The sequence below is a fragment of the Aulonocara stuartgranti genome (genome assembly GCF_965226115.1).
Source record: "Aulonocara stuartgranti genome assembly, chromosome: 8".
Taxonomy (NCBI): Eukaryota; Metazoa; Chordata; class Actinopteri; order Cichliformes; family Cichlidae; genus Aulonocara; species Aulonocara stuartgranti.
Window position 1 is genome coordinate 21,639,494 of NC_138959.1, and position 12,122 is coordinate 21,651,615.

Here is a 12,122-nt window from a genome sequence, read left to right on the forward strand (position 1 = left end):
AGCCGCTGCCTATTGTAACACATTAAGCTACTTGTGATTTCAGGATTTCTCCAACAATGGCAACCTACGACTGGAAGTATTAAAAAAAATGGGGCTCCCACGACTTTCCTCGCAGAGCGTAATAGTGATGTGCATAGACGCTTTTATCATAATATTTCACAATAAAGGCTCTCTCTCTCTCTCCCTCGGAGTCAGCCCTTGCAATCTCCCTCCCTCCCCCTGTTTTCCTCCTCCTCTCCGTTTGTGTGTGTGTGCGTGTGTGTGTGCGTGCACCAGGCTCTCCCACCCTCGGCTCTTCTATTCGCTCACTGCGCTCTCATCCTCGGTGCGGCTTGTGTCTCTGCCTACTCCCGTGCGTAAGTGCGCACAGACAGAGGAGTGAAGTGATGCACTCCCGAAAACGCAAAATCTGAGCCTGATAAAAAAGACAAAAACCTTTTGGGAAAGGCGTCTAAATGCGCACTCGCTGGAGAGGAGTTCAGTTAAGTCAAGTTTAATCCACATAGGGTTTTTTGTTTTGTTTGTGCTTTTTATTCCGCGCGTTTGTTTGTGGATAAAGATACGCGAGCAAAGATGTTCATCAGCGCGGATATTTCTGGACTTTTCGGCATATCATGACCGTGCGCCCTGTCCCCTCTCTTCAGGTCTTTTCGTTTCCGCGCGAAGTTGAACGGAGGAGAGAGCACAATGAGAGGGAAACACTTTCTCCCCTGCTTCTTGTTGCTCAAACTTATGGCTCTCGTGTGCAAGGCTGGCGGGATTCCAGGAGCGCTCGGGGGATTCGTAATGATCGCCACCTCGAACGGCTCCACGCCGGAGGAGAGCGTGTCCGAGCAGACCCCGCACACGGAGGAAAGGTGTCGGGGTTACTACGACGTGATGGGCCAGTATGACCCGCCGTTCATCTGCAAAACGGGCGTGTATTTGTACTGCTGCGGTACCTGTGGCTTCCGCTTCTGCTGCTCCATCAAGGAGTCGCGGCTCGACCAGGAAACCTGTACAAATTATGACACCCCGATGTGGATGAAGAGCGGGCAGACACCCTACAAGAAAACGAACAAGCCTCACGACAGCACCAAAGACAAGACGAACTTAATAGTTTACGTCATTTGTGGAGTAGTGGCGATTATGGCTCTTGTGGGGATTTTCACCAAGCTGGGGCTGGAAAAGGCGCACCGACCCCAGAGAGAGAATATGTATAGGTGGGTCTCTTTCTTTCTTGGTTTCTCTCTCTCTCTCTCTTCTATCTGTGTGTGTCTATCTCCCGCTTCCTCCCTCCCTCCCTCTCTGCCCGATTCTCTCGGTGCGCTTGTTTACAAAGAGACTTGCAGTAGTAGCCTACGCGCGCAATGATCTGGAGCGCGCAACGTGTGGACGTGTGCTTGTCGTCTTAACAGAGCACCCCACCACCACCACCACCACCACCACCACACACACACACAACACACATAAATTTATGAAATTAAATTAAAGAAAAAACTCAAACCCTTGACCTCTTCATTAGGGTGGGGGTCTCCTTGTCTCCCTTTAGTGGAAAGACTTACTGCAAAGTTGACCACCTTTGTCTTATGACAAACCCCTTTCTTCCCGATAAGAGTGCTCTTCTACAGGTTTGGGTCACTGAGTATCAAAATGATGTGTCTTAGGTTGTGATCTAGTCATAGAAAAGTCTAACTAAGTGTCAAGAAGCCAGACCAATGTTGTCCACAAATTAGAGGTTAGCTCATTTTGGTCTAGAGCAAAGACTTGGAGAGCGAAGAGCAAGCCAAGGCCAACATGCAAAAAGAACATCGAAGCTATTTTGGCTTCACGTGGTGGCCTTGGCATCACACTCAGTCTAAATTTTCCTTTAATTTGACACCTATCCGTGCCATAAAACATCATAGATGAACTTGTGCATGTTACACTTCACACACGTGGTTTCCGGGCAACAAGAGCAATGTATCGCATCTTCTGTTATTAAGAGTCTTTATGAACAGGAACTGATACCGCATATTCCTTCCACTCCAGTCTATCCATCTGTTGTGGCACAGCGTAACATTATGAGCTGCTCTCCTCTCATGTGAGGGGCGGAGGGGTGTCTTTCAGTAGAGTAAGGTGGCATTGCACTCCATTGTGTATCACTCTTGACTGGAGATCATTTGCTTGTTTTTACACCTTCATAGTGTTGCAATTCAGTAGGTGTGAGTGAATGTGCAATAATTACAGTAAAAATAAATAAATAAAAGGGAACAACTGAAAGGAAATCTTTTCCACTCATCGTGGAAACTAATTTTTCTGGTCAGCTGCACCTCATAATGTGAGGTGCAGCTGAAACGACAGTGTGCACCGGTACAGTCGAACTGAATAATTAAATTAGCCATGTCATGCACAGTTCCTCATGTCTGCACGCCTCATCCATCTCTCTGTCTGACAGGGTCGTCGCCAATGTGCTGCAGGGCGGGTGTCCAGGTGAGCAGTATCGCGGGGAAGAGGCCCTAGGGATGCATTCGCAGCACTATGTCGCCAGGGCCACAAACATCCGTGAGTTTTTTTTCTTTTTTTCTTCTGGCAGTTCTGGACAGCTCATTATTGGTTGTTGTGAACTGTGTGTATAAGTTAAAGCAGCATATGGAGGCGTGGGTGGAGTGCGTATGCGTGTCAGCAAATGCATTTTTTTTTTTTTTTTTTTTAAAAAGCTGCTTATTTAAAGCGAGATTGAGTGGATGCCGGTTGGTGTCAGAGAGCCTCTGCGAAGTCATTCGGAGTGATGGAAGGATGTGAGAGTTTGGGATCAAGTGAGTCGTCGCAGCCTTGAAAGCAGCCTCGTATCTGGCCGATGGTGCAGAGTCGGAAAATCCATTTTTAAAAAAAAGAAAAAAGAAAAAGACACGACCATAAACGTTGAGAGAAAACGCACATCCCTGCAGGGCTTGTTCTGTGTTTTTTTTGTTTTTGTTTCAAATGACAGCACTGGCTTTTGTTTTATCTCACACTGGCCAGATATCCATCCATTTCATAACAGCCTAGAAAGAGAATACCTCCCTGTCTTTTCAGCCGTTATTCACCGTTTTATTTTGGTTCATGCCCACATGATATAATGAGAGAAAGAGGCAAGTGGAAGTGTGTGTGTAAGAGGAAGTAGTGGTGGTGGTTGTCTGTTTACATATGTGTGTGTGTGTGTGTGTAGGGAGGGTATAATACAAAGCGTATGAATGCCATCTATTTCTTCTGTGTCCCGTGGGCTGCTACAGTATCAAGCTTATTTGCTTTTAGAACATCGAAGACCAAAGAGATGAATGTGCACAAAACCCGCACATTCGTACATAAATGCATGCAGGGCAGAGAGTACAGTAGATGACATATAACACATACAGGGACAGCACACAGCATTTGGGCTCACTTAAAAATTGCGTCACCTTTTTATGCCAAAACAAAGTAACAAATCTAGTCTGGTATTCAGCACAGAGACACAGAGTGACACAGAGTTCCCTCTGCCTCATTCTTATTATCTAGTTATACGCGAATGGCACCTTGTAGCATTATAACTGACTGGAAGCTGAAATCCTCACACATCCAGAAGCCTTGCCTTTTTGTGCATTTGCGTGCATCTCCATACTTTTGTGAGTCCAGAAAGACAATTTATTCCATCAAATTTGACATTTACACTTGATTTCTAAAGTTTTTACAAAAGTAAAAAAAGAGCCTCCTCTAGCAGCCTAAACCTGTTGCAGCAGGACTAAGAGAGGGTGCAGAGTCAATCGAGTCAGCCGTAACTAGAAGCTTTATCAAAAAAGACAGTAGTTTCAAGTCCAATCTTAAAAGTGGAGAGGGTGTCTAGTTCCCGAACCCAAGCTGGGAGCTGGTTCCACAACTCCCAGTTTGGGTTCTGGAAGCTGGTCCCACATAAGAGAGGCCTGCCTCCCGTTCTACTTTCTAATACTCTAAGTAAACCAGCACACTGAGAGAGAGGAGATCTATTGGGGTGATGCGGTACTATGAGTTGTTTAAGATAAAAGGGTGCTTGATTATTATTGAACACAGAGACAGCAGTATCCATACATTCCTAATTCACTCCTTTCTCTTTACATCTTTAAACGCGTGACACGTCACAGTTACAAATGACTGCTAATGAATCAGGACGTCCGCATCAAAGGCAGCGGTCAGGGGGTGCGAATGCCTGCATCTGTTTGGGAGAATGAGATAAATGCGCAATCCTGCAACGACAGGGTGACATAACCCCACTCAGCGTGAAGCGCTACACCCACAGATGCCATCAACATCGTGATGAGAACACATCTCATAGAAAAATGTGTGGAGAAAGAATTAAAAAAAAAAAAGGTTGCATTGATTTCTTTATTTAAAAAGAAAAGGGTCGTTTTTCGGGGGAGGGAGGTGGGAGTCCTAAAAGGGCTTCCATGAAAAGAGATGAATAACACTTTCAGTAGGTGTCAGGGTCCACTGGAGTCCTTTTTTTCTCCCTGTCCACACTGTGGGAGAGAAGAGATAGCTGGGTGGCCTATCACCTAAGTGGCCAGGAGGACACGGCTGTGAAATAGCGATTATTATTTGCAATGTGGAACCCGCTCCCCTTAACCTTCTAATCCTCTGGCTTGTGGGTAATCATGTGGAATGTTATTAACCTCCACGATCTGCCAGGACCCCCCCCCTACACACGACAACCACCTGATTGGTTTACGGACCCCTCCCTCAAACTTCCATAAGCATTGCAGTCGATTTATTAGGGTTGCAGGAATGGAGGTGAATTAGGTATGGATTTACTCAACGTGTTATTCTTATTTAAATGATTAACAGAAGATAAATAGATTGAAAAAGGGCAAGGCGATTTATCATTACAAGTGTCACTGTGAATGTGAAGGACAGATGGAGGGAAGAAGGAGAAGAAGAAGAGGAAGACTGAAGACAGTGGTAATTGCAATGTAAAGATAAGTACTCGGGTTAAAGGGACTGTCATGCACTTTGTGCACATGAAGCGAGTCTGCTCAAATATAGCGAAAGATTGTGCTGGAAAATCTATTTTAGTGCAAAAGCACTTATTGATTATAGCTTATGGCCAGATTGCCCTATTAATGGCATGATTGAACCTGGTCTGGCAGGTCTCCTTTGTTTATTTAACAGAAGAGAAATTCCTTTTTCCTGTGTGACAGCCAGAATGCCAGTTGTCTGTGAAGGAATCATTGATGACCGCCACTGCTGTATCATTTATAAGGTTCAGTCTATTTGAGGAATATCCCACACAAGTGTGAAACACCCAGAATCAATCAGCAACACACAAGTCCGGGGTTTCTGTTTATTATGTCCACCCCCAATCCTGCATATTAAAAATGGAGATTGAGGTTGCTTCTTGAACCAGAACCCACCAACCTATAAATTACCCAGATGGGCAGGTTTGTTGACTTTTTTTTCATCCCCCCGCAAAAAAAAAAAAAAAAAAAAAAATGGAGACTTTGTTTGAATCCTTAAAAGGCTCCTCTTGTAGCATCAAAGAGACAAAGAGGGGAGGGATGAGGAAAAAAGAGGGGAAAGTAAGGACAAGAAAGAGGAGAAAACCATAAAAAGGGACCTATTCATCTTTATGTTGTGTTTCCTCCTACTGAACATGAAATCCTGCTGTCTACATGAACAGATTTCCTTACCTGGATGATTGAGCGTGCGACGAGTCAAATGATCTCAGTGGCAACATCCAGACGTACAAAGGCAAAGATCACTGATGAATGACAGAGCTTTCTACTGGCCATGTTGTCTACATTTGACATAGTTGCGACCTTTGCTGTTCCACTTAATGAAGACGTTAGTTGTGAAGTTTTACCGTAAAACAGCAGCGATCCTTGTGACTTCTTTCTCTTGTCATTTGGGATAACACACTCAAGAGCTTTAGGTGGGCATCACTGTTGGTATTATTAAGATAAAGCACACACTCACACACAAACACAACATACATATCTCTCAGTATTCACAATGCAGCTCCCCATTTGCTGGCTTAATTACCTTCCCAGTAGTTATAATCTTTTCCTAAACATTCTGGAAGGATGAAGGATGAAATTTTAATAGGTAATTGCTTCTGAGATTGCACAGGCACGAGAAAAGACCCCCATCTGCAAAATGCTCCGGCTCCGCGTTGTGACTGTGAGTGTGTGTACGAGTTTGTGTGTGAGTGAATGAAGGTGCGCGCAGGCGTACAGTGTGTATGCAGGCAGCACGTAAATGTGTTTTTCAAGCGCTGCACAAGTCTGTCAAGAGGAGTCGTACGTATCCTTCGTTAAAAGTAGGTGACTGTGTGACCTTGTCTTCGCAGCTGTCATCCGAGCCTTCAGCATGTCACATTTGATTGCAGAGTGCCAGATCCGAAAGCAGAGCCTCAGCTAGTGAACCTACGTGCGGGCCGTAGAAACAAGCAAAGAGAGGCTGTGAAAGAGAAAATGACAGAGCTGTAGGTAGTTATCTGTGAGGCGTCACTCCAGCTTGGGCTCCGTTTGAAGCTCAGCTTCTGTCCTTGTGTTCAAACAGGCGGGAAAAGCGCAGTCGAGGTTCCATCCCCGAGTTTGTCTTTTAGGCTCATAGCCGGCTGGAGTGACAGGAAAGCTTCCACTACATCTGCAGTTAGTTCTCTTTGATCCAAACCACTGAGTAAAAAATTGTCCCATTTTTAACTTGACTTTGCTCTGTCATACTCGCAGAAGCAAGTTTAGAGGATATTTTTATACGTACAATTAAATAAGAAGTTACCTATTTTTTTTTGGCAATATGCTTTTTAACTTATTTCAGTTTGAAGATGGACTTGTTTTTCTGTTTCCAAAAAAGGAGTCTGCAATGTGTTGGAGGTGTTGGACATCACAGGGGCTGAACTTTGTCACTGATTCTATTTTTATGGTAGGAACTGAGCTGTGGAGGGTGTCAGATTTGGTGAATCCTTCATGGATGAAGTGGTCTAGTCAGCTTCACCGAGTGAGGACTTCTAACTCGCACTGAGGTAGTTTTTGACCAAGTGTGTTGCTTGGAATGAGAATTAGCACCTCCAAGTCTGAGGCCATGGTTCTCAGTCAGAAAAGGGTGGAATGGCCACTCTAAGAACAAGGTCCAAAGTGGAGGAGTTTAAGTATAAGGATGCTGTACCTGTCTGTTGAGGTGAAGAGCGGTCGACCTACGTTCTGGCCGTCAGGGGCACCTCCTGGGTGAGCTGTTATGAGCATGTCCCACCCAGAGGAAGCCTTGGGACAGAACCAGAACACGCTGGAGAGAGATTATATCTCTCAGCTGGCTGGGGAGAGGGATCCAGACCTGTGTGAGCAGCAGAAAAAGGATGGATGGATAACTCTTTCTGTGAACATTAAACTAACCTTTTATGAATTTATAACTTAATTAAATTCATAAAAAAATCTCAAAAGCAACAAAAAACAAACACACAAACAAACCAAACAACTTTTAAAAAAGGAGCAAGCTACATTTTTACAAAATATGCTATTGCTAATTAGCTAGGTATCGCTAGGTAGCTATGTGCGTGCTCTATCCTTCTGCAGTCAACCACAAATTATAGTGCACAAATAAGCTATTTCATTTTTGTGTTGCTAAAATTAAGTATATTTTATATATATAAAAGTATTGTTTAACAAGCTTTGGTTGTAGTGGATTCTTTACTCTCTGGGCCAAGCTGCTAACTGTCTCCTAGCTTTAGTTTTATATTTAGTACATAGATCTGAGATTCCCGATATCATCCTGTCTCTTTAGCGTAAGCAGCTGTCACTGTGCTGACAGTTGTTTCTACCCAGGAAATTAAAGCTTGGCAACATCTGTTTACATCTGAGTCACCTACCTGTGAGGACAAACATGCCCTGTGTGATTTTTTGCATTTAGCTATTTTTGTCCTCTTTAGCGCTATAAATTTCAACACGTTTGAAGAAATCAAATTAGCTAGTCAAACCCTAATGCTGTGTCACATGGTAATCAGCAGAGCTGCATCTTCAGGCCCATTTGGATTCATCACTCATGTGTGCCGTTTGCCACTCGGGTTTATGGATGACTCATAGAGAAATGATAAGGCACAAATGTCTGCAATCTTTGGCACAGCTCCTCTTTTGCTGGCTGTCACATAAGACAAGCCTCTTCATGATACCTTGCATTAAGTGTGATTTAGGTGGTTTGAAAACCTCATTTGCAGCCTTGCTATGGGGTTTAATAAGGTTACAGAGACCAACAAACCAGAAGCAGAGAGAGCTCAGATTCTCAGAAAGTGCACAAGTGTCTCCTCCTCTTCCTCTCCAGGGCCTCATTCCTGCACCCTCTCGCTGCCTAATTATCTTAATGTGAGGCCCCTCAGCAGCCCTGGGACACCATTAGACTTCTGCTTATTAGGACTTGGGGGTGGTGGGGTGTCTCAAAGGCGGCAAGCATCGACCAAACAGTAGACACTGACTCAGAGGGAGGCCAGACAAAAAGGTGTCAACACTGACTGAGGAGGGAGACTGGGGCTGGAAGGAGAATAAAGGCAGAAAAGGTTTTAGAAACTGAGAAGATATGCAATGCAGAGAAGAAAGTGTATTTTTAACTTCTTTTATGAAATCCTAAAGAAGTAGCCGGTTAACCCTAAGCTGTATCACACTTCTCTTTACCGAGCACAAGCTTCTTTTGGAGACGGTAATTGGAGCGAGCGCTCGTTCTGCAGAGAGAAGAAAGCAAAAGCAACGTTTTGATAGGCAGTGAGAGTGTTTTAATTCATGCCACCCATCCCTGTTCATTGTGGTGTGATATAATAAAAAGCAAATTTAAAAATGGAGCGAGGGATGGAGAATATCTTAACGTCTAATCAGCCTAACACCCACCACCCTCCAAAACCCATCCCTCTTTGCGAATATTAATCAGTTCATTTACTCTCAGGAAGTCACATCTTGCATTTGACAGGTAATTATGTCTGCGCCTGTGGGTTTGCGGGTGCGTGCATGTTCATGTCTGCGCTCACTCGCGTGTTCGTCACACGTCCTGTATTTGCATGTGGCGCTGTATGTCATAACCTGTGGTCAGCTTCGGCCCAGCAGCGAGTGCGATGAGGGATATTGCGTCCATCCATCTATTTCTCTCTCATTTACACAAGACTGTCTGTGATGATACAGCACTCGCGGGCGGCCGTGGGATATTCAGACAGGCTTCCAGGCTGCCTGTTTGAACAGGTGGTTTTCGCTGGTTTCTAATTAACTGCTACACTGACTCTTCCCAATCAACTCTTCGAATGAATCAGACAAACCTTTTGCAAATATTAGGATTATTTTCAGTTGGATTGATTTGAGTTAATTATTCATCAGGATAGGATAGGTGTAAACAGTTTCCAAACTGCTTTTTTTTTTAACTTGGAAGGGATGCTTTAATCAGTGCGTGTATCTCGACTGCAAGCAGTGAAGCTACTGAGAAGATCGCTCTGTTCTTTGTAAAAATAACAAGCTTAAGGTCTGTCAGATTTACTGTGAAGCAAGCTGTACCACATGGTGGAATTACAAGTCTGTTTAGCTCCCCCCCTCCAACATGTTACCTGTGTTACGCTGAGTAAAATCCTCTGTAATCTGCTGCCATTTTCATCGTTTTTCTTAGTCTACAGTTTCTACCACTGTTGCTACTGTTGTAGTAAAAACAATAGAGCTCTAATCTTCTTTATTGCAAAAAAACCAAAACAATGAAAGAAAATATATTTAATAAAAGAAAAAAGCTAACCTAACCTAAACCCCACAAGAAATAATCCAAATAAATAAGAGAGAACTGTGTTTTCAAATCAGCATCCTTACACAAATTTAAATTCAGATCTCCTTGTTCAAAGTCTCAGGATTGATTGATGCCTGTTTTGTCTCTACGCTGTCTCGTTAGACGTGCCACCATTGAAACATACGTCATTTCGCTCATACGAGGTGTGATCAGAGGTGGCAAAAGTATAGACATTCTTTACTAAAGTATAAGTACTGCAGCTTTACTTAAGTTCGTGTGTTTTCACGGCTCGGCAGCGAGTCATGCTCGTTTTCTTTATTTCATGTTGTGGTTTTAGAAAAATGCGACAAACACATTTCAGACAAATCCGGGCTAGTGCGACAAACACACTAGCCCGGATAAATTTGAAAACAGCGTTCTTGTCTAAAAACGCTCCGTGTCCACACTATCGTTTTCAGTCATTTCCGAACAGTTGTTCATCCACACTGAAACGACTGAAAACGCTTAAGTTCCTGTATTGCGCATGCCTGAAACGTAAGACTATTCAACCTGCGTCATTTCTGTCTGCCGATTATTTACTTTCCGGCTCTTTGAAACGGGGCAAAATGTCGAGAAAAAGCAGCGAGTTTTTTAAATGGACTGACAATGAGGTGGAGTTGTTGCTGCGAGTAACAGAAAAGTACAAAGTTGCAAAAGCGAGTGAGAATTAAAGACTTTAAAGAAAAGCTATGTGGACATGGGTGTGACTTTGTGCTGACCATTGGGGGGGGGTGTCCAAGATCTCAGTCTAAATAATGATTAAACATGCAACTATTTTGCTGGTAATACCTGAAACAAGTAAAGAAAATCAACAGCCTGTTTATGCAAGATAATTCATAATTTTATTGAGGGGGTTATATTGGCTGGGTCTGATTATTGGGGGGGTCATAGCCCCCCTAACCCCCCTGGAAATGATGCCCCTGTATGTGGAGCGTGTACAAGCTGATATTAATCTTTAATAGGGCTGTTAAAAAAATGCGTCACTGTTTCCAAAAGCCTGCGGTTACGCTGTCCACACTGCGGCGCAAAAACGCCGTTTTCAAATGTATCCGCTTTGGAGAGCATTTTCCAAAAAGCTACGTTTTCCTTGACCAAAAACGTCATCTGGGTGTGGACGTAAGGCCAAAACTGAGAGAAAAAGATTTTTTTTTAAACGAAAATGTATTAGTGTGGACATGGCCTAAAACAGAAAACACGAGTCTTCATTCTGCACCTCTGGACCACTTTGAGCGCTGTTGATAGTTTTAGATCTACCTAAACTCTCACCAACATTGCAGACTCCTGTTCTGACCACAGACATAAAACATAGATGTAGCTTCAGGGCTGGAAAAATGAAAACAATGCAGAAGTTAAGAAGAACCTGCATTCCATCTGAAATCCACCACCATAGATGTGCAGTCCTGTTGAGGTCCTTGGGAATATGGGTTTCAGTTTGTAAACACTGAGTTTATTGGCTCATTCGCTTATTTTGGGTTGTATTTTATAAATCTTGGCCAAACTGTGATTCAGGAATGGATTTTACATTTATCGACAGATTTGTAGAACCTTCTGATCGCTAACTTATGCAGAGTTATTCAGTTAGGCAAAAGGACATGTTAAACTTGAAGTAATTAAAAGATCACTGAATTTAAAATCTTGATTATGGCTTGGTTATGATTATAATTAGTGCAGTCAGAGTACTCTTAAAAGGAAGTTTAGTGTGGTTCATCTGAAAAAATACAAATTAAAAAAAAAGGTTGGTACCACTGAAGTATGTCAGAGAATATTTACAGTATTGTAGGAACTGGCCATTCACTTCTTTCTGTGTACGTACCATGAAAGTCTTGGCTTTGAAAGAGAACAGTCTGTTTCCATGAACCGGCCAAAGCAGCAGATCACTTTACATGTCCCCAAAGTACCGGAGGCTCTTTTTTCTTTCTTATATACACACATGCATATGGAAACCAAAAGGCGCCCACACACGTAGAGCCTCCACACACACACACAATAATTCTGTTCCAGGCCTCAGTTTCACATGCCTGAGTTTTCACATGGCCCAGGGGCAGGCAGCACATTTGCTTGGCTGGCTGACTGATGCCACCAGCGTCACAGGCAGGGAAGGCTCTTGCTGATAGCACATTTGTGGCCCCCACCATCCAAAAACACCATTCAAACTCAGGGTTGCGGTCTCAGGGAAGCTAGCTCTACCTCTGTCTCTCTCTTTCGCCCGCAGGCATCAGTATGGTCTGGCTCGCTCACCAACCTAGCCCAAGGAGGTTAGGCCACATTGGCAAACTTCACGCTGTAAACCCTCCCATCCTCATACACACATATGGACACACAAGAAACAGTAACACACACAAACTCATGGACAAGCTTACAGCCCCCACCACCCCCCACCCATCCTGCTGGGCACTGGC

At 43.7% G+C, this 12,122-nt stretch overlaps 1 protein-coding gene across 1 annotated transcript in view; it reads left to right on the forward strand.

The window, feature by feature from the left end:
* The first annotated feature begins 338 nt into the window (after positions 1-338).
* The window catches only part of shisa9a (shisa family member 9a), a 61,826-nt gene continuing 50,042 nt past the window's right edge, over positions 339-12,122 (forward strand). The window contains exons 1-2 of the mRNA XM_082543248.1: positions 339-1,202; positions 2,417-2,523. Coding sequence (XP_082399374.1) covers positions 688-1,202; positions 2,417-2,523 — 622 coding nt within the window. The 5' untranslated portion in view covers positions 339-687. The remainder of the gene's footprint in view (positions 1,203-2,416; positions 2,524-12,122) is intronic.